The sequence below is a fragment of the Chanodichthys erythropterus genome, chromosome 5, assembly GCF_024489055.1.
Source record: "Chanodichthys erythropterus isolate Z2021 chromosome 5, ASM2448905v1, whole genome shotgun sequence".
In the NCBI taxonomy this organism is placed as follows: domain Eukaryota; kingdom Metazoa; phylum Chordata; class Actinopteri; order Cypriniformes; family Xenocyprididae; genus Chanodichthys; species Chanodichthys erythropterus.
The window spans coordinates 35,497,387-35,519,686 of NC_090225.1; the positions used below are offsets into that span (position 1 = coordinate 35,497,387).

General features: G+C 35.6%; 1 protein-coding gene across 3 annotated transcripts in view; it reads left to right on the forward strand.

Moving 5' to 3' along the window:
- The window catches only part of prkg1a (protein kinase cGMP-dependent 1a), a 98,094-nt gene that overhangs the window by 70,474 nt on the left and 5,320 nt on the right, over window positions 1-22,300 (forward strand). For 2 of the 3 annotated variants that reach the window (XM_067386982.1, XM_067386981.1), the window contains exons 8-17: window positions 105-170; window positions 2,696-2,770; window positions 14,486-14,582; window positions 14,759-14,898; window positions 15,339-15,428; window positions 15,516-15,657; window positions 16,610-16,773; window positions 17,838-17,960; window positions 18,041-18,103; window positions 18,192-18,258. In XM_067386982.1, coding sequence (XP_067243083.1) covers window positions 105-170; window positions 2,696-2,770; window positions 14,486-14,582; window positions 14,759-14,898; window positions 15,339-15,428; window positions 15,516-15,657; window positions 16,610-16,773; window positions 17,838-17,960; window positions 18,041-18,103; window positions 18,192-18,258 — 1,027 coding nt within the window. Of the gene's footprint in view, window positions 1-104; window positions 171-2,695; window positions 2,771-14,485; window positions 14,583-14,758; window positions 14,899-15,338; window positions 15,429-15,515; window positions 15,658-16,609; window positions 16,774-17,837; window positions 17,961-18,040; window positions 18,104-18,191; window positions 18,259-20,122; window positions 20,253-22,300 lie in introns of those variants that run through there. The other variant, XR_010895241.1, reaches the window with a different exon arrangement.

Here is a 22,300-nt window from a genome sequence, read left to right on the forward strand (position 1 = left end):
TTAATCATATAAACAGATATAGTAAAATTAAGATATTCAAATAAATATCTGTGATTTTGAACATTGTAAAATGTCTCTCTATTGTGTCCGTTTCTTTTAAACAGGGAGGACATCAGATCAGCTAATGTCATCGCAGCAGAGACTGTGACCTGCCTTGTGATTGACAGAGAGTGAGTATATGTCACATTTATCCTTCCCTTATATACGCCTCTTAAAACATCAAGTGTCATTCCAGCAGTCAGCTGTAAATCAGTCCAGGTTTTCCAGTTGTGGATTTTACACTGATCGTTCTATTTGTGTGTGTGAAGGACACAGAATCTGTGGGTTTGAAGTGCTTATCTACTGCCTTAAAGTCAATAAATTAAGCTCAACCTAAATAGCTAAAGTATTACGTGTGTCAATAAGCTGGAAAGAGTGAGACAGACAGAGAAAGAGAGAGAAGCACATATGTGCCCTCCGGCTGGGAAAACTCTCATTCCTGTCTGATTGAGACTAAAACCATCAGCCATCTGTGTGAAAGTTGATTGTTACATTTTAATGAGCTGTATTTCATTTAGATATAAAAGTTTCACTATAATTTAGTACTGACTTTCTAAGTAAAGAAAGAGATAAAATCATTCAGAGTCATTTGAGAGATAGATCTTTAATTTAAAATGAGTTCATTTTTGAAAGCCAAATACCAGCTTTGTGGTGATATGTAGACAGGTCTCTTTTTTAAAAAAAGCGTTGTCAGTTCCAAGATAGCTGAATAAGGACATCATGACATTCTTGACTGGAGAACAGTATTTAGATAAACTTATTCTCATACAGACTGCTGTAAACCTCACAGGGAACAGTATGAATATTTAAAATGGTGCCTTTGATAAATCTACTCTACCGTTCATAAGTTTGGGGTCATTTCTACTTTTATTCAGCAGCGACATATGAAATTGGTCAAAAGTGGTAGTAAAGACATTTATAAAGTTACAAAAAGTTTCTATTTAACACTAGAAGTCCCAGAGAGCAGCCATTTGGCTTTTCTACCTATAAAACCCGCAGGACAGCCGATGGGCTGGAAGTCTTTAGGCTAATATCCTTAATCAGCTGTGAACAGTTGCTTTTGTTATGTAAACAATGTGGGGCCATGCTGAGCCACTTCAAGGAAACTTGTGTTTCACTTTGCCATCTTAGGGAGAAATCAACACACATGTTTTTTTTTTCCTTTGTTGCTGAGATCTATTGATAAAAATAGTACAAAATAAAATAAAGAAACCAACCATTTGTACACATATTTACAAATAATATTAAAAAGTGAGTGAGTACATTCCAGCAATCACTCACAATCCTGGCACTGCCTGGCAATATATTATAAATACATTTTGTATATATTCATTATATATTAATCTTATATTTGAAATACATCATAAGTCCATTTTTAAAAGTGTTTGAAAGATGGGTTCAAGTGTACTACAAGTGGTAACTAAATACATTTTTCTATACAGAGATAGTATGTTAAAGCACATTTTAGTTCAAATTCATGGTGCCTCAAAATAGCACAGTTGAGTACACTTAGATGTTCTTAAGATTATCTTAAGAAGTACTAAAGAAGAGCTTTTAGTATATTAAGTACAAAATAAGTGCACGGAAATAGAGCACTGGACATTATGGAAGTGTATAAGTGTACTAAAATAAAGTGTATTTTACTGCACTTTTTTTCACCTGGGTAGACACTCCAACACTTTCCGTTTGCATTAAGATTATTTTTATTACCACACTGGCAGATATTGATAATTTTACTTAAGTAAAATGCACTTAATTTAGATCCCCCCAGGAAACAAGACTAAATATCATATATAATTTTCTCATATAGAAAATCCATCTTGATTTAAGATTTTTTTTTTTATTTACTTGAAATAGGATAAAAAAAAACTTAGTATGAAAAGCATTTTTGCAGTATGAATGAGTGAGTTAACTTTTTAAACATCACTTCATTTCAGGGTTAACATAGTCAGAGTTTTCACTTAACCTCCTTTCTGAAACCGGCCCATGGTCAATCAAGTTCTCTGCTTTTAGCAGCCCTCCCTCCCCCACACATACAAACAAGCCACCAGCAACCATTCACACACACACCCCCAACCCCCCTGCAGATTGCTCAGGTAATGACCATATTTACATATGAATTGATGCTAATGATAGCCAAAAGACTAGCCAGTTAGCATCCACTTGGCTAAAGGAGAGTTACAAATCTCTGGGACTTCTAGTGTTAAAAATAAATGCTATTCTTTTTAACCTTCTATTCATCAAAGAATCCTGGGGGGAGAAAAAAAAAAAATCTGCTTTCACTGTTTCCACAAAACTATTAAGCAGCACAACTGTTTTCAACTGATACATTTTTTCTTGACTTGAATTATGAAGGATCATGTGACACTGAAGACTGGCATTAATGTTGCTGAAAATTTAGCTTTGCCTTCACAGGAATAAATTCCATTATATATTACTATAAAATACTATATATTTTAATTTTAAATTGCAGTATTATTTCACAATATTATTGTTTTTACTGTATATTTAATCAAATAAATGCAGACTTGGTGAGCATAAAAGACTTCTTTGAAAACATGAATAAAATCATACCGACCTCAAACATTTGAATGGTATTGTATTTGTCATAAATATTAAATCTTTCTAAATATGTTGTTTGTGTCAATCTTTCCAGCTCATACAAACACCTGATTGGAGGCCTGGAAGACGTATCCAACAAAGGCTGTGAAGATGCTGAGGCAAAAGCAAAGTAGGTGAAATAATCTCTAAAGACTTTTTTTTAATTGCATTTTCTTGTAATTCTGAACAAATTTTGGTGTTGATGGCTGCACCACACTCCAAAAAAGTTGGGACAGAGGCAAAATAAAAGTGAAAAGATTATAGCATATCCAAGTTAAACTGTTTTGAAACAGTCCTCCATAAGCAGGCAGACTGGTAATAAGTGAAGGTGTCATGATTGGGTATAGAAAGGGGCATCTCTGGCTGCGTTTACACTTGGCATTATTTTATGCGATCACAGTGATCCGATCAAGGAGAACAGGGGCCGTATTCACAAAACATTTTATCTTACCACTAAGAGTTCTCCTAAATAGGAGTAAAAGTTCTTAGCTAAGAGTTTTCTATGGAGTATACACACAGTGATTGGCTGATGGGGGAGGAGTCAATGATTTAATCATAGAAATATTGTAGGATGTTTCCATATTAAAAGGTTTTAAAATACAAATGTTGCCCTATTCAAATACATTTTTTTTTTTTAATAAAAATGTTGCCATAGTCAAAATAAAATGTCACCATATTGTTGCCATAAAGGTTTTAAATGTAGGCTAAGTGTCACTAATTAAACTAGTATATACAGTTAATTGTCCACCTCTTAGATGTCTGCGTATCAACAGAATGCAGAATTCAAGTGACAAATTATGTTTCATAAAGTTTGGGAGAAACACATTTGAACAGTCTTCCTAATCAGCTCGAGAGGAGAAATATATACACAGAAGAGAGACGACTAGCCTATGGTTACTTCGACAGTTTAAAAAATATATATAAAAAAAATAATATTTATATATTTATTTATTTATTTATTTTTTTTTTTTTTATTCTATATATCTATTTTACTCTATATTTTTTACTCTATTCAATCATTTGTTAGTGTGAACTCATGAAAATCACTACCACAGGTAATCAGACAATATTTTTTTAAAGATTTTTTTTTTAGCATCTCATCGTAGATTCAAATCTATAAATCAAAATGTATTGTTCAGCACCTAAGGCTCTATCACTATTGCCTCAATGGTGTACAGTGTCTTTGGGTGGATTAGGACTGTTTGTGATTTGGTCTTTGTGATTTAGGAGTCCTCTTGACTACTAACGTTTCACAGATTTAGGAGCTAGTTTTAGCACTAAAATGCTTTGTGAAATACTCTTAGAGCAAAAATTTAGGACTCCTAAAATTAGGACTGACATGCCCATTATTTTTAAGAGTTTCTTCTAAATCGGCAGGTTAGGAGCTACTTTTAGCCTTAAGATGTTTTGTGAATACGGCCCAAGATCATTAGCCAATTAGGACACGGTGTGTTTAAATTTGTTCACATCAAGTGGCCTCTTTATCTGGATAACTGATCGGATTTCTGTTTCCCGCACAATATTTAAATTAGGCGCGTTTGAAAGGCAGACGCTTCAAATAGCTTCATAGCAACTTTCACTTTAAGCCTCTATCAATGCAGTGCACACAGCATGGAGTTTTTGTGATTTATTCCACAAAAGTACATTCGATCACAAATAGAGAACTTAAACTACCTATTTAAGTTTCCCAACATTAATCTTGTATGGTGAAAAAAAAAAAAAAAAAATATATATATATATTTCGAGACATTTCATGATTGAAAGAAGCACAAGCATTTGTATTGTTTGTGTAATGTAACAGCAGAATCTGAATATTTTGTATTAAAGAAATAAATGAACGCACATCCCATTAAAGAGCCTTAATTAGAACTAAACAAGGGTTAGGCTTAGGCTATACGACACCTAGATAAGAGTAAAGATGATACAAATTAAACAACGTACCATTGCTTTCACTCACTACTTACTTTCCAATGCAATCTCCAGTCTTAGATCAAATTAAGCATTTAATATTGAAATAAACAAACAATAAAAACATACGCAATCGCCTCGTTTAGATAATGTTTCACAATTAAAATGAAAAATGACAAGGTATCATGTAAGTCTAAATAAACCGTTTAAAATGAAACCTTTTATTGTAAAGTTCAAAGAAGTTTGATTTCTTGTCAAAACTGCACCTGTCCATTATTTTCTGACAGCCACGCGGAGAGACTGGGCGGCGATTTAAATGATGTCGTCCTCTGAATGTAGATACGATGGCTGGATCGCATTTACATTACACTGAGATCCAACCACAATGCGTCCTCGACTACCTCCAAACCAGGACACGTTGATCGGATAACATTCCGATCACAAACGCTGTTACAATTGTCTCAATGCATATGTGGACAACATCCAGATACAGGTTGCATGTTAATGCCAAGTGTAAATGCAGCCTCAGTCTTTGCCAGCAAAGACGGGTCATGGCTCATTTGTGCCAAATATCATGAGAGAATTAGATACAATTCAAAAATCACATTTCTCAATGCAAGATTTCAAAGAATTTAGGTCATTCATCATCTACCATACATAATATTGTGGAAAGATTCAGGGAATCTGGAGCAATTTCCAGGCAGGAAACCTCTGTTAAATGTGCTTGACCTTCGAGCCCTAAGATGGCATTGCATGAAAAACTGCCATGCTGCTGTGTTAAATAAAGCCACATGGGCTCAGGAGAACTTTGAAAACCTTTGTCACTTAACACAGTCTGGCACTGCATCAAGAAATACAACTCAAATCTCTGTTATGCAACGAGAAAGCTATATCAATTCTATGCAGAGATGCGCTTTGGGCCCAAGCTCATCTCAGATGGCCAAAAAAATGTGTGCTGTGGTCAGATGAGTCCACATTTCAGCTTTTTTTTGAGGCGGGGACAGATATTGAGTTCTCAGTCCCAAAGATGAAAAGGACCATCCAGACTTTCATCAGTTACAGGTGCAAAAGCAAACATCTGTATGGCTGAATTGCATACGTGTGATGATACCATTAATGTGGAGGTGTATATTGAGATTGTACAGAGACTTAGAATCAGACAATGATGAACAAACGAGACTAGGCAAAAACTTGCAAAACTGCAACAATTAGTATACTCAATTCCTGAATGATTAAAAAGTGTTACTAAAAGGAAAGGTAATGTGTGACAGTGGTAAACATGCCAATCTCTCAACTTTTTTGGAATGTGTTGCAGCCATCAAAATCAAAATTAGTTTATATTTACAAAATACAATTAAGTTGGTCAGTGAAAACACTGGAAATCTAAAGTTAAAGGGAATCTAAAGTCTAAAGGTTCAAGAGAATTAAATCACAGATTATTAATTTTATTGCATGTTACATAATAACTTTTCTGAAAACAGGGTTGCACACAAAGTAAAATTAATTCCTTTCTATTATTTGATGAATAGGAAGTTCAAAAGAGCAGCATTCATTTCAAACAACATTACAAATGTAACATTAACATCAATTTAATGCATCCTTGCTGAATAATCCATTTTACTCACTTGTTAACGGTAGTGTTTGATTTCAGATTTAGCTTCCACTAAATATCACATAAATCAAGTGGAATGTGGTAGGTCACATCACATGTTAGTCAGGCGGTCCCTTCTTCTCTAAGTGGGTGATAGTAAAAAAACAACAAAAGTCTTTAAGTATGGCAACCAATACAATGCAATTGTCAAAGGGCAGCTCAAGGATGTTTACTGTAACTCTAGAACTGTAAAGTAGGAAAGCTGTGCTAGCATGCAGAAGACATGTTATATAAGAACCAGCAACTGTTCAGAATCAGAAGAAACACGATGAGAAAGCGATGCAATCATTGTGTGGCAATGAGGAAATAATCCGCTCAGAGAAATGTGAAACCTTATCACATTTCACAGAGAGAATATCAGAGAGAGAGAACGAGGGATTCTGGGATAGCTCAGAAACTCATTTCCCACTTCAAATATCCCTTCAGTGTCATATCTGAACTGAAATAGAAAATTTTCTTCCTCTTATCTGCTCATCTGCAATGTAAATGAAAACTGATGAATAATGAAGAGGTGCCTGTAGTCTGTGTGACTGTCAAAGATTAAAGCTTATTAAGACACATATACAGCTGTCACCTCCTGCACTGCATCCCCAGTGATTTAAACTACAAACCTGTAAATAAATCTCCAGCTGCCTCACTGACAGATAGAGAACACTCTAATGAGACTCTCGGATACATAAATGTGTCATTTCTGCATCACTAGTGGCACCAAACAGAATTGCAAAAATGATGACTGTTAAGTAACAAGACAATCAATCAATCAATCAATCAATCAATCAATCAATCAATCAATCCTTGTCTCCCATTACTCTGCTAAACAGGTATAGGTGCTTGAGCTAATATTATGTTTGACCCATTTGGACCACTTAAAACAGATTGAATAAAATTACAAACTCCACCTCTCCATAAACTCATACATATTTATAGCATCAGTGTTCCTGTATAGGACAATTAAACTGAAACTCATGGTGTAGGACCTCCTTTTAGAGCCAATACAACATGACTATATCTTAGGAATGACAGATACAAGTCATTCACAGTGGCCAGAGGGATTTTGAGCCATTCCTCTTCCAGAACAGTGGCCAGGTAACTATATGATACTTGTGGAGGAAAACATTTTCTGACTTGCTCCTCCAAAATACCCCGAAGTGGCTCAAAAATACTTCGATCTGGTGACTGAATTATCATGCTGATACACGACACCTCCTTCAGGGTACAATGTTTGAACCATTAGGTGCACATGGTCCTCCAGAATGGTTCTGTAGTCCTTGTCAGTGACACGCCCATCAATCACAGTGGGGAATGCCATGATATTGCAGCCCAAACCATCACCAATCTACCCCTGTGCTTCACTCTGGGCACACAACAGTCCAGGAATTAAGCCTCTTTTGGGTTTTTCCACACCATAACTCCCACGGATGTGGGAACGAGCGTGAAGGTGGACTCATCAGAGAACAATACATGTTTCACATTGTCCGCAGCCCAAGATTTGCACTGTTGGCACTAATGAAACTGACATTTGGCTTTTGCACGAGTGACCAAAGGTTTGGCTATAGCACTCCAACCATGAATTTTGTCCCTAAAACAAATTCCTTGCTACACACAGCCTGGCAATACTTTTTTTTTTAAAAAAAGACTAAAAAAACTAAAAAAAAAAAAAAAGACTAAAAGTAGCTACTCTGAAAAGCTGAAAAAACAGTTTTCAGCCATGACCCAACATCAGTCTGGACAGGCCTGAGGACCATCACAAAGTACAAATCACCATCCCCCGATCTGTGGAGAATCAACAAATGACTGAGGATCTGAATACGTTTTACTGCAGGTTTGAAAAGCCCACACCCAAGTCACACCCCACATCTGCTCTGACCTGCACTTCACACATTTACCAGCACCTTCTGCAACCCCCCTCCTGCCATCCAACCTGTGCTTAAAGGTTCATGAAACCCCCCTGTTTTAGCCTGGTCGTTGACACCTCTGAGCTGGAAAAAAACTATGTAAAAATGGGCGTGTAAAGCTCTGGAAAAGTGGGAGTGTAGAGGGGGAGAAGAGGGGACAGAACAACCAATGAAGCACAGACATAGAACACACTCATTATACAGAATAATGAATATTAATATATGAGCACGTACAAAATGACAACAAACTCCTAAGCACAAGGGAGAAATGCAAAAGAATATTTAATAGGGCTAATAATAGGTTACTTTGATCACGTTTACGAGCACTGCAGTCAAAATCAGTCTTTTGTCTATTAGAATAATAGTGTCGTGTATCAGTGTCCAGTTTGCATATATAATTCATTTGAAGAAGACTTGATGAAATATGTGTGCATAACTACACTGTGCTGGTTAATGTTTGGTACAGGAGAATGTGTGAAATAAAAACTTTAAACACGGATACTTTATTCTGTATGAGCTATGTGACGCGTGGCTAGTGTTATTAAACTCATCGCGGAACTCCGCGCTGAAACCAATCATATGCGCGCTCCGCATGTATAACAGTCATATTTTTCATGTGTTCGTATTCAGACTCCAGTTCTGACCGCATCGCGAGCAAAATACAAACACCACACATGCTGTTGTGCTGAAGGAAACAGCCTACGGCTCGCGTGTTTGAACGCAGCTAGAGCAGGCAGAGAATTCAAATGTCACAAAAGTGCTGTTCATTCACCTCTGAATGAACAGCACTTTTGTGACATTTGAATTCTCTGCTGTAATGCGATCTCACGCGGACATATTTTCCATTTGTGCTGGTAGATTACAGCAAAACAATCCACATGCACACAAACCTCTGCTCTGGTCGCAGGAAAACATTGTGTTGTAGCACTGAGGAAACAAGAAACCGAGGCGAGAGAAGTGATACTTCCTCATGCATAATACCGCAATTATAATCTTATGCATACTACAGCGCAGTGGTCTACGTCAGCATGTTCGACCATGCCCATACTTGGGCAGAAAGTACACGATTACGTAGATTTTGTGATGTTGCTCCGACTCCGCTTTTCAAACCGGAAGACAGAAATCGCTCTGAAAAATGCAAAAATAACTATTTTTCACTTATAACATTAATGAGTACCTTTAGTGTTTTCAATGATGTGCAGCCTATACATATCTGTTTACATCTCAAAAAAAGTGTTTTGGGGTTTCATGACCTTTTAAGGTCTGTGTGGAGGACATATGCCTGTTTAAAAGTCTGCGCTGACCAACTGGCCCCAATCTTCATGAAGATCTTCAACAGATCACTGTAGCAGTTTGAAGTTCGCTGCTGCTTCAAACACTCCACTATCATTACGGTCCCCCAAAAACCCCAAATCACTGGACTTAATAACTACAGACATGTCGCTCTCACGTCTGTGGTCATGAAGTAGTTTGAAAGACTGGTGTTGGCCCACCTGAAGGACATCACTGGACCCTTGCTGGATCCCCTTCAGTTTGCCTACAGAGCAAACAGGTCTGTGGATGATGCAACCAACATGGGACTGCATTATATCTTATAACATCTCGATAGACCTGGGAATTATGCAAAGATCTTATTTGTAGACTTCAGTTTGGCCTTCAATACCATCATGCCTGGCTATCTCACAACCCAACTGACCCAACTCTCTGTGCCAACCAGTGGATCACAAGCTTGCTGACAGACAGGCATCAGTTAGTGAGACTAGGGAAACTCGCATCCAGGACTCAGAATCAGTACTGGTGCCCCCCAGGGTTGTGTGCTCTCTCCACTGCTCTTCTTCCTGTATATACGAATGACTGCACTGCAAAAGACCCCTCTGTCCAGCTCCTAAAGTTTGCAGATGACACAACAGTCATCAGCCTTATCCAAAATGGTGACGACTCTGCTTACAGACTGGAGGTTGAACAGCTGGTTGTCTGGTGTAGTCACAACAACCTGGACCTGAACACTCTCAAAACAGTGGAGATGATTGTGGTCTTCAGGAAACACCAGTAATGCAATGTACACTGGATATCAAAGCATTGCAAAATAGATGCTGTCATAGGGAACCCATAAAGCTCCATATTGCCACCTTGTGGTAAATCAACAATCTACTCTGTAGATGACCTGTAATGAATTCCAGGAACCATGAGCCACGAGCAACATCACACGTGCTTAATCAGCAGTGCCTCCAAGGTTTATATTTTAATTTTATTATCAGACATTTTAAAATTGATTTAGATGATTCCTGGGGCATAAAATATCAGTAAATTGTCCACCAGAAATGTGAAATACATGACAATGTTGCTAGCTTTCAGCATTTTTTTTCAGTATGCATGAGGACAAAGAAGACAGAAGATGTCACAAATGTCACTTTCAGATGGCAAGCTCTTATGAGAAGAGATGATTTTGTCATAGTAGACTTGAAAAATCAGTATAGGTGTTGGTCATATATTTAGAATATCATCAAAAAGTTGATTTATTTCACTAATTCCATTCAAAAAGTGAAACTTGTATATTATATTCATTCATTACACACAGACTGATATATTTCAAATGTTTATTTCTTTTAATTTTGATGATTATAACTAAGGAAAATCCCAAATTCAGTATCTCAGAAAATTAGAATATTGTGAAAAGGTTCAATATTGAAGACACCTGGTGCCACATTCTAATCAGCTAATTAACTCAAAACACCTGCAAAGGCCTTTAACCCTCAGGGGTGAGGATTTTCAGGGCCTGGAGAAGTTTTGACATGCCCTGACATTTGTGCTTTTTTCAGTTGTTCATAAACATATTAAATGGAAAAAGTGTCATTACACTGTATTCAGCACAAGCTAGGCTACAATAATATGTGAGGAACATGTATGTACATGTTTATATTTTTGAAGGAATAACGTTTATGCGTGGTTATTGAAAAAACTAAACTTAAAAAAAAAATGTAAAATTAAATCTGTGTTCACAAGACTTCTGGGATTTGGAGGTTGTAGACTAGAGTTTTTGCTTCAAAATTATGTAAAAATTATCCTGCCTACTCGTTCATTTATAACAATATATTGATTTAGTTTTTGTAAGACACTTTTTGTCAAGAAACACAGTATGTGTGGAGGCATGAATTAATCTAAAGAAGAACAGGACATTCCAGGAACTAACAAAGGCTTCCAGAGGTCGGTAACCATGGTTTTAACATCCAGATAAACACTTTAAGACAATAAATACACGATTGAGACAATGCATACAAGTATTGCCTCAGAATTAGCGTCTGAATAGCGCTGGCTCCATGGGCGTGGCCGCATTAGCGGATAATGAGCTGAATCACAGGTGTCTGACTTGTGTCTCTTTTCATACAGATTACATAAACACTGAATTTTTGTTTTTGATTTGACTCACACAATTTAAAACCTGACATTTCAACGTTTCTTTAGACATAAGTCTATTTTTTTTGTGATTAGTATTCACTAAGTTACAGTTTATTTTCTGAGAACTATCAGATTGGACTTCCTTCAGAGGGAGACGAGAGATCACGCATCATGTTAGTTTTCTTTATTTTACAAAAAGCACAACATTTTGTTTTTACTCTGAGTGTAACAATTCAGGTATCGCCAAGTATTGAGTGCTGTACATGCTCATACTTTCAAGTTGGCCAAGATTTCTAAAAATCCTTTCTTTGTATTGGTCTTAAGTAATATTCTAATTTTCTGAGATACTGAATTTGGGATTTTCCTTAGTTGTCAGTTATAATCATCAACATTAAAAGAAATAAACATTTGAAATATATCAGTCTGTGTGTAATGAATGGATATAATATACAAGTTTCACTTTTTTGAATGGAATTAGTGAAATAAATCAACTTTTTGATGATATTCTAATTATATGACCAGCACCTGTAGATATTATTTCACCAATTAATTTGTTTAGAAGCTTATTTCCATCCCCCCCCCCCCACAAAATTATGCAGGTCAAATTTATTAAAATATTTAATTGTTTTATAAATTTTCATAAGATAATGATGTTATATCTAATATTATTTATTTATTTTTTATTTGTTTTTATTTTATATATTACAGGCCATGTCTTTAATACTCGTGCTGTTCTCTCTATGAAACTGGTGTGAGGCATTTAACATCTCTAGCTTTCAGCTGAGGAATGAATTTCTTCTGTTTACAGTTTTAGCAAGGAGTTTTGGCTTGTATCCATGCCTCTTTCCCAAACTGCACTCTGTGTTACTCTTGTTTGTGCATGGTTATATGCCAGCATTCTCCAGCCTGGCTGCACATCTCTGACCCTGCCAGCCTAATAACTGATTATGTGAAAGGGATTGAATAATAACCGAAGCACTCTTTATGCACGCGCGCTGGGTTTTAGGACCCCTGGCAGTGTTCATGGAAAACTGTAACCTCTCTGTGACACTGCAAAGCAGTTTTTGCCAAGCCAAATAGCAGCTCAGTCGTGTCACTGGCCAAGGCTCAAGCAAAGGGATTTGATTGGCCAGTTGTGCATCATGAGAACTCATCATAAGGAGGAAAAATTACTATCACAGGTAGGGTTGCAAAGGGGCGGAACATTTCCGGTAAATTTCTGTGAACTTAACCAGGGGAATTTTGGAAATATTCCAATTTGGAAACTTAACAGGAATTTATGGGCATTTATTGGAATTAATTTATTGCAATTAATTGGAAATTTTGGGAAATTTATATAAATTCATAATATTTATATAAAAAGTATCATATAAAAACAAATATAAACATTTTGTTTGGTCATAACATGAAATAACAGTTATTTATTCAGCATTCAATTAATTCTAATTTAGTAAATATATAAAATAAATATATTTTTATTGCAGCAATTGTTATGTGTTATTTATTTCAGTGTCATATGCTGATTTGATACTCAGTTATTATCATTGTTGGAAACAGTTGTGCTGCTGAATATTTTTTGTAACATGTAATACTATTTTCAGGATTCACTGATTAATAAAAAGTTAAAAAGAACAGAATTTATTCAAAATAGAAATCTTTTCTAACAATTTGAATAACTCTTTTTTTAACAATTTCACACATTCTTGCTAAATAAAAATAAATATTTTTTTCTTTCAAAAAATGGTAAAAGAATGATTAATAATTTTGAATGGTAGTGTATATTGTTACAAAAGATTTGTATTTTAAATAAATGCTGTTCTTTAAATTTGTATTCATCAAAGAATCCTGAAAAAAATATCACAGGTTATACAAATGTTAAGCACTACAACTGTTTCCAACGTTGATAACTGAGTATCAAATTAGCATTTTAGAATGATTTCTGAAGGATCATGTGACACTGAAGACTGGAGTAATGATGCTGAAAATTCAGCTTTGCATCACAAAATAGAAAACCATCATTTTAAATTGTAGTTATGTTTCACAATATTAGTTTTTTCTGTATTTTTGATCAAATGTGCATGTTAAGGACTGGGGGAATGCACAGTGCATGCAGGGGTGTGGTCTTAATAACCCTGCACTAAGTAGTGTGCTGTGTGAATGTGATTGAGGAATGTGCAGGGTAAAAATGTAACTAAAATTGCATTAAATATGGTTGTTTTAACCAAAATTATGCTGCAAGATGTTCTTTTCAACTACATTTAAGTACCCCGTTATAGGCTAACCTGTAATTTAGCAAATTCCCTGTTTATTCCCATTAATTCCCGTAATCCTCATATATTCCCGTTAATTCCCATATATTCCCGTTAATTCCCATGGAAAGTTTCCAGCTTTGAAAAATCCTGGAATTTTGCAACCCTAATCACAGGTCACAAGACAGACATCCATCAGCATTTTATTTGCAATGTTATCTTATGCCATTCGGACCTCTAATGAATCAGATTGCAAATATCAGTGCTGAACAAAAACATTTTTATGAAAGTGAACCGATACAAACCCCTCTTTGATCTCTTACCAGGTAAAACATTGTTGGTTGCATTCAAAATAAAACTGATTTGATATACAGCAAATTTATGGGAAGTCACAACCAGGTTCATTTTCACCCAGATGAATATACATTAATTCTTAAAAATTAGTGCCCAAGAATAAATAATTCCTATGTAGATATATAGAATAGTGAAAGAAGAGCAACAGATGAAAATGACACTTGTGAATAATTCTGTGCTGTTTAGTACTGTTCAATACGGTTTAAAAAGCATCCCAGAGTGCACCTCATAAAGATGTTTCCAGACAAAGGGTGATGACTGAGGTTTGGAAATTACATAAGATTTGGGTTTTGATTTGCAGGTTGTTCCACTAGACAGACAGATGGAATACAGTATCTGTACATCTTTTCTTCCATTCATCATACATTCCTTTTTCTGATTTTGAAATGCAGATATGAGGTGGAGAACGCCTTTTTCTCCAACCTAAACCTGTCTGACTTCAACATCATCGACACTCTTGGAGTTGGAGGATTTGGACGTGTTGAACTGGTAACAGAATATCATGTTTTCAACAATATTTATTTTTGTGTGCACATTTTTTTTCCCTCAATTATTTTTGATCATATTGTCTACTTTATAATAGTTACATTATAGTACTTAATTCAGATTTTTTTTCTGTGTGTGTGTGTGTGACAATACATCATCTCCCCTTGTTTTATTCTTAGGTGCAGCTCAAGAGTGATGAGGTGAAGACATTTGCAATGAAGATCCTAAAGAAGCGCCACATCGTGGACACGAGACAGCAGGAGCATATCCGATCAGAGAAACTAATTATGCAGGAGGCGCATTCAGATTTTATAGTCAGGTACCTCCAGTAGCCAAGCATCTACTACATTAAACTGCAGTTTTTAACAACTAAAGTGTTTTTTATGCAGTGTTATTTTACCATTTATATACTAGTTTTTGTAAATATTTTGAAATAAATTTTACATTTATATTTTCTGTATTCATTTTAATTTTAACATTTTAGAAATTTTGTTTTTGTAATTTTATTATTTTAAAATGTCAGTATAGTTTTTTAAGTTTTAGTTTGTAGTTTTAGTGCCTCAACTAAGCAAAAATTAAATGTTTATATTAAGTAATGTTTTTTTGTTTTTGTTTTTAATGGTTTTAGTTTTAGGTAACAATAATAACCCTGTCTATATCAAATATAATGTTGGTAGTTTTTGCTTGTCTGATGTCACAGTATTTCAACCCTTGATTTTGTACAATCACATTCTGACTGTGTTCCTCTTGTTTTCTTAGACTCTATAGGACATTTAAGGACAGTAAATACCTCTATATGCTAATGGAGGCGTGTTTAGGTGGAGAACTGTGGACTATCCTCCGAGACAGGTGACACTTATTCATTCACTTTGTTTTCTCGTATGGTTGCGGTCTGGATTTCAATAATAAAACAGTCCTGTTTTTTCCTAATCACAGAGGAAACTTTGACGATTCAACCACACGGTTTTACACTGCGTGTGTGGTGGAGGCGTTCGCTTACCTGCATTCCAAAGGCATCATATACAGAGACCTCAAGCCAGAGAACCTGATACTAGACCACAGAGGCTACGCCAAACTGGTGAATACAGGACACTATAAAGACACCCAGTACTCACCCTAAAGTAGTTTCATGAGGATGAAAAGACAATAATAACTTGAAATCATCTAGAACATTGTTCTTCATTAATGTACAGTACCTCAAAAAGGAGACTAGAGCTACACTTACGTGTTTTAATATCATTGAATTAGATATCAAATTATCAAACCAACTGATATTTAAAAAAAAAAAAGCACATTTTCCGAGAGGCTGCTCACTGCAGAGTCAATGGGTGGAGCTTAAAGTCCAGCTCCCCCTCGCTGGATGTAATGGGTGAAACTAGATGATCCAAGCACACTCTAACCCTACCTATAACCCTATCACACCCATTAGGTTCACAGAGATGAAGCTGGACTAAGTCAAGCTCCGCCTATTAGATCTGAATGTCATTAAGCTCTACAGTAAGCACCACTTGCAGACAAATAAGTTTACTGTATGCTGACAACAGATATACTGTTAATAGTTATTCAATTTGCATTTTGATCACAAAATGCTCCATGTTTACTTTTGTAATTTCTGAATAAAGGTTATGACAGAAAAAGTAAAAAAAAAAAAAAGTCAACTGCAGACCCACAAAAATTGGAACAAAAAAGAGCCTAGGCCATGGACAGGTTGAATACACTTTTTGGTCCACTTAAAGGTATAGTTCGACCAAAAATTAAAATTCTGTCATCATTTACTCACCCTCATGTCGCCCCAAATGGCTTTCTTCTGAGCAGTTTAAAAAACATTTTGAGAAATGTCAGCATTCTTCAAAATATTTTCTTTTGTGTTCTGCAAAAGAAATAAAGTCATACAGGTTTGGAAACATGAGGGTGAGTAAATGATGACAGAACTTTCATTTTTGGATGGAGCATCCCTTAGAAGAGGTCAGACTTTGCCTCTCTTTCATACTCAAGTATGAAACCTAAGATCTTGTGTAAATCTTTTAAAGGTGGATTTTGGCTTTGCTAAGAAGATCGGCTTTGGGAAGAAGACATGGACATTCTGTGGTACTCCAGAGTACGTGGCACCAGAGATCATCCTGAATAAAGGACATGACATCTCCGCAGATTACTGGTCACTTGGAATCCTCATGTACGAGCTACTGACCGGCAGGTGAGACACAGAGCTTCACGTGTTTGAAACACTTGTTCATTTAACCATTTTTTTTAACCCTAAAAGACCGGATGGAGCGTCGGCGCTCCCATCATCGTGTCTCTCTTTAAGAGCCAATAAAAACTGAACCCATATAGGTAGCACAAAAATTATTTTTGCATAAAAAACCAGAGACGTTACACGTTCAGATCAAGCCTCCAACATGCTTCGTTGTTTTCACCCTCTGAGTCTGAGTAATATGAGTTTAACTGCCGCTAACTGCATACAAATATGTAGATTTCACCTGCTCAGATCATAGAAAATAGCACATCATTATTTACATCAGATTCTCACAATTAAAATAAATAAATCAACATAATATATTGCTCTGATCACAAGATATTATTTATGGAATGATTTAACATACTTGGCTAAAAACATCTCTCATCTTTCCGGGATGCAGTGTGTATCCAATGTTCCTGGACCCATCCATGTTCGTTTTCCAAAGTGGAATAACACAAAATAGGTATCATCTTAAAGCGCAGAATCTCATCTTTTTAATGCATCTAACCGTTTTGAAAAACACCTAAGGAGTGCTGAGAAGTGCCTCTAAACCAGAGTTTACCACCCGTGGGTGCCACCTGGCTGTGAAAAAATGAATAACAATTTATTCAACCATTCTTTATGCTATCCCTACAAAATCTGAACCAGATGCAGCTGACATGTAGGAGAGCATCACCAACAAATATTTTTTCTCAGATCTTATTGCCTTCCTGAGTTATTCCATGTCAAATAAAAAAATCAAAAGTTATAAAAAGAATTATATATATTTTTTTGTATTTTATCAGCAGTTTCTCAGCATGAAAATGTCCAAATGTACTGTAATTTATATTTTCTAAAAATTTAAAAGTGTTCTATCAAATGATACCTACCTTTTGACTCTCCCTACTACAGTTTTAAAGTCATGAGTCTTTACTTTTGTGTGTGTCGCTCAGAAAAAAAAAGGTTAAAGGGTTAAAGTATTATGATTTTGAATTTATACTACACATGCAAAAGTAACTTTTTTTAAACTCTTCATTTTTCAGTCCTCCTTTTTCAGGACCAGATCCAATGAAAACATACAACATCATTCTAAGAGGCATTGACATGATCGAATTCCCCAAAAAAATTACCAAAAATGCTGCCAATCTAATCAAAAAGCTATGCAGGTATGTATCCATCACACAATAAAAACACATTAGCTGTCAATCAGCGATGTTTACCAATGCAGATTTGTTTTTCTTCTCAGAGACACTCCCTCTGAAAGACTAGGAAACTTGAAAAACGGTGTCAAAGACATCCAGAAGCACAAGTGAGTTTGACATTCGCTTTAAAACATGAACTTGAAGAATGAGCTGATACAGTTCTATGAATAACCTCATGTAATGAAATGTCTGCAGATGGTTTGAAGGGTTTAACTGGGACGGATTGAGGAAGGGGACACTGACACCCCCCATTATCCCTAATGTAAGTGCTTACGCTCATGCAGGATAGATTTTACACTGATGTTAGGCCAGAAACATACTCTATGCAAGTACACTCTAAGAAGAAAAGGTTCTATAAAGAACCTTAAAGGGTTCTGTCAGGTGCTTCATATATAGAACTTGTTTTAATTCATTTGTAATTTTAATTAAATTTTAGGAATTATGCAGCTTGTAAACACTTTATCGCTAAAAATATATTATAAAGTTAAATATGAAAGTATTAAGCTTAATTATTTAATACATTCCTCCTCATATAGAACCTTTTATGCATCATTTAAAATTGAGTCAAGAGCCCAAGGGTTCTATATAGAACCCCAATGAATCTTTTTTTTTTTTTTCTAAGAGTGTACTGTATACACAAGTGCATTTCTGCCTTACTGTGGTGCTAACAAATCTTAAAATGTCTCTGACATTTAACTGAAAATGTTTTTATTCAGATAGCTAGTTATAAACATGTCTAACTTTACCAAACTTGCTTTGCTCTCTTCGAACATTGCTTTGTCATGACAATAGTTGTTCTGAAAGAGAAAATAGACAGCCCACAATAGCTATGAAAAATGACATTTGAATTGTGTTCGGACTCATTTCGAAAAGCATCAGTGTGTAAAAACCAGGTTGCATTTTGTTTCACATACTACATAGACAATGCACACTGATAAACATGCTACATAGAGGACACAAGATTGAATAACTGTGCTGTAGTACACTACTGTTTAAAAGTTAGGGGTAAGATTGTTTTTCTTGAAAGAAATTAATGCTTTAATTCAGCATGGATACATTAAATTGATAATAAGTGAAGCATACATCCATATGTTATATAATGTTTCTGTTTCAAATAAATGCTGTTCTGTTGAACTTTCTATATATAAAAGAATCCTGAAAAAATATATCACCGTTTTCACTAAAATATTAAGCAAGTTCAACATTGAATAATATTAATAAAATATTTCTTGAGCAGCAAATCATCATATTGATTTCTGAAGGAGCATTTGACATTACAGGAATAAATTACATACCTAACATGGTAACACTTTATTAATACAAACTATTAGTTTATAATACAAACTATAGTTAATATATTGTAGTCTCTACATTGTTAATATATTAATAGGCTACATACAAATAGTGAGTTCTTCATTCATTGTCACTCTAATTAACAAAATATTAAAGAGTTGTGGTGTCTCTCAATCAGCTCTCTTACTCCCGAGCTCATGAATCAGTACATCATGTACACGAATTCAGGCACTGGTAAGGACAGTAAAGGACGCTGGGACACTTATAACTATTTCCGGCGACGTGACAACGTCTTCGTTGTACAACATCACTTCTGGTATTAATGAACAAAAGCAGGGCTGATATCTTTCGGACATTACTTCTAATGTTATTTAAAGTACATTATGATAAATACTTTGCTTGTTACACATATGTGCAACATTTCAGCCGTAAATAAATTATTGTGGGAATTTTTAGGGAGCGAACGTTTCAGTGCCCTGGAAGGAATCTGTGATTGAGACAGCCCTTAAAATGGCCGACTCCCTGATCAGTGCTCTGACCACTGAACTAGTGAGCTGATTGAGACACACCCTTGGATAATGTTTTTTTTTAATGCTTCGTTAACAACTTAACTGTAAATATTTACTATAAATATTACCAACCTTTATTTGACATTAATTGCATTAGTATTAAGTGTTCGTTAAAATGTTTACAAAAACATTTAGCACATATATGCTTATGCTAAACATACTCCTGACAATATATACGAAGTTCTGTCATGAAACTATAGATGGCGCAGGTGCAGGCGCAGGTCGTTAACTCAATCTGCTTGCAAATCACATCATTCTCTATAGGGCACAGCTGATTGGTTCTTGCTGTATCAGTAGCCAATGAGTTTGCTGCTCGACTTTCAAATACTTGGTCAGCATTTGCTGTAGCAGCTGCAGCACACTTTCAGAATTCCTCTGAAATTCAACATCCAAGATAAGTGAACGGTCTTTCTTATGCTACATCACTATGCATTATTGTGTAGTCTGCCATATTAATTCCTTATTAAGTAACCATACACAAGGTTTAAAATCATGTGTCATGTTAACAGTTCTGTTTCAAAGTTTAGAGTGAATTACTAAGCATATTAGCAGCTAGCGTTTATGCAATATTGTGTTTATGCAGCATCAGCTGCAGCAAGCAGACAATGTAGTTGCTATGAGGATACAGTGACAAAGCACTGCTGGCATGTGAACTCGTCAAAGTGAAAAAGCAGGCTTTGAGTTTTGTATCGCATACTTCAACGGAACTTACAGCAGTTTTTAGTACTTTGTTCAGCAGCAGCAGCATGTAGAGAAAATTCTAATGCAATGCTAGTGAATACCAACAGCAACAGCATGCTAGCAGATGTTGTGGTGAAATATAAAACACTGTTGTGCCTTGCTAACATTGATCATGCAATGTGAACATTATAATTTAATATGCAAACAAAAGTATTTACTTTAATTACAATATGGATGTATGTGAGCAGCTACATTTCTGGCAGAATTAGATTTTGAGCATACTACAGGATGAACAGCGGTTTGTGCTAATGTTGGATACTTTCATCGGCAGCATATTAGTAGGCTAAAGATAAGTAGATTATCCACTGTTTCACGTAAAGAAATGAAACCTAGAGTGTGTCAAAGCAGTTTCCCAGGCATCCTAAAAAGAAAACAAGAGCACTCTCCGTTGATACTGTAATAATTTCGTATTGGCAAATGCTCCAGTAAGTTTTTGTGTTTGGAGAATGTCAAATGTTTCTATTTGTGGCGTTTTTTTGCAGCAGTGAGCAGTGTGGTCAATCACAGAAATGTTTGTTGATCCTTGAATGCAATGGCTATCAGAGAGTCATGCCCCCCGTTCATTCATTCATTCATTGCACCAATGGCACATTGATTACTGCTGATGCCGTAAACTAATCAGCAGAATGGAGTGTTTTTATAGTGTTAAAATGAATGCATAAAGCAAGTTTTAAAACCAGGGGCCAGTTGCATAAACTTAGCCACTATAAGACTGCCTTAATAAAACAGTTCAACCAAACAGGCAGTTAGTTAATAAGTTATCAGTCTTACTTTTCCAATTCAAATTAGACCAGTCTACCTTTTTATGTAATTTCCGTGAAAAAAAAAAAAAAAACTACTAATGACTAACTTTTAAGACTAGTCTAAGCAGTTTATGCAACCGCCCCCAAGCATCATGATTTACAATCTTATATTTGTTGCAGGAATAATTTACAAAGCATATTAGCAGCAGTGATTACATTTGTTTATTCAGTAGCAGCAAGCCATTTATGTAGCTGCTGTGAGAATACAGTGACTAAGCATCGCAGACATGAGGAAACGTTTAAGTTTATATATTATATATTATTTATGAAAATCACACTGCTCACAATTAATCATACCCTTTTATTCAATACTTCTTGCAATCTCCCTTTGCCAAGATAACAGCTCTGAGTCTTCTTCTATAATGCCTGATAAGTTTGGAGAACACCTGACAAGAGATCAGAGACCATTCCTTCACACAGAATCTCTACAGATCCTTCAGATAAATAATAAGCCCACAACATTAAAGATACAGCAGTGTATTCCATTGTACACCTGGAGTACTTTTTACCACTGTGTGCACCAAACCCATCTTAAGTGTTTGCTGCTAAAAAAAAAAAAGCTTCATCTGACTATATAACCTATCCTGTTAGAAGTTCCAGTAGTGTCAGTTACTTTTCAAATGTCCTATGGTCAGCTTTTTTAGCAGCATACACTTAAGATGGGTTTGGTGCACACAGCGGTAAAAAGTGCCCCAGGTGTACAATGAAATATACTGCTGTATCTTTAATGTTGTGGGCTTATTTTTCTGCCAGAGATCCTGGACATCTTGATCAGATACATGGAATAATGGATTCTTTCAAATACCAACAGATACAAAATTAAAACCTGACTGTCCCTGTTAGAAGTCATATAATGGGCTGTGGTTGGACAATCTTCCATCAGGACAATGATCAACAA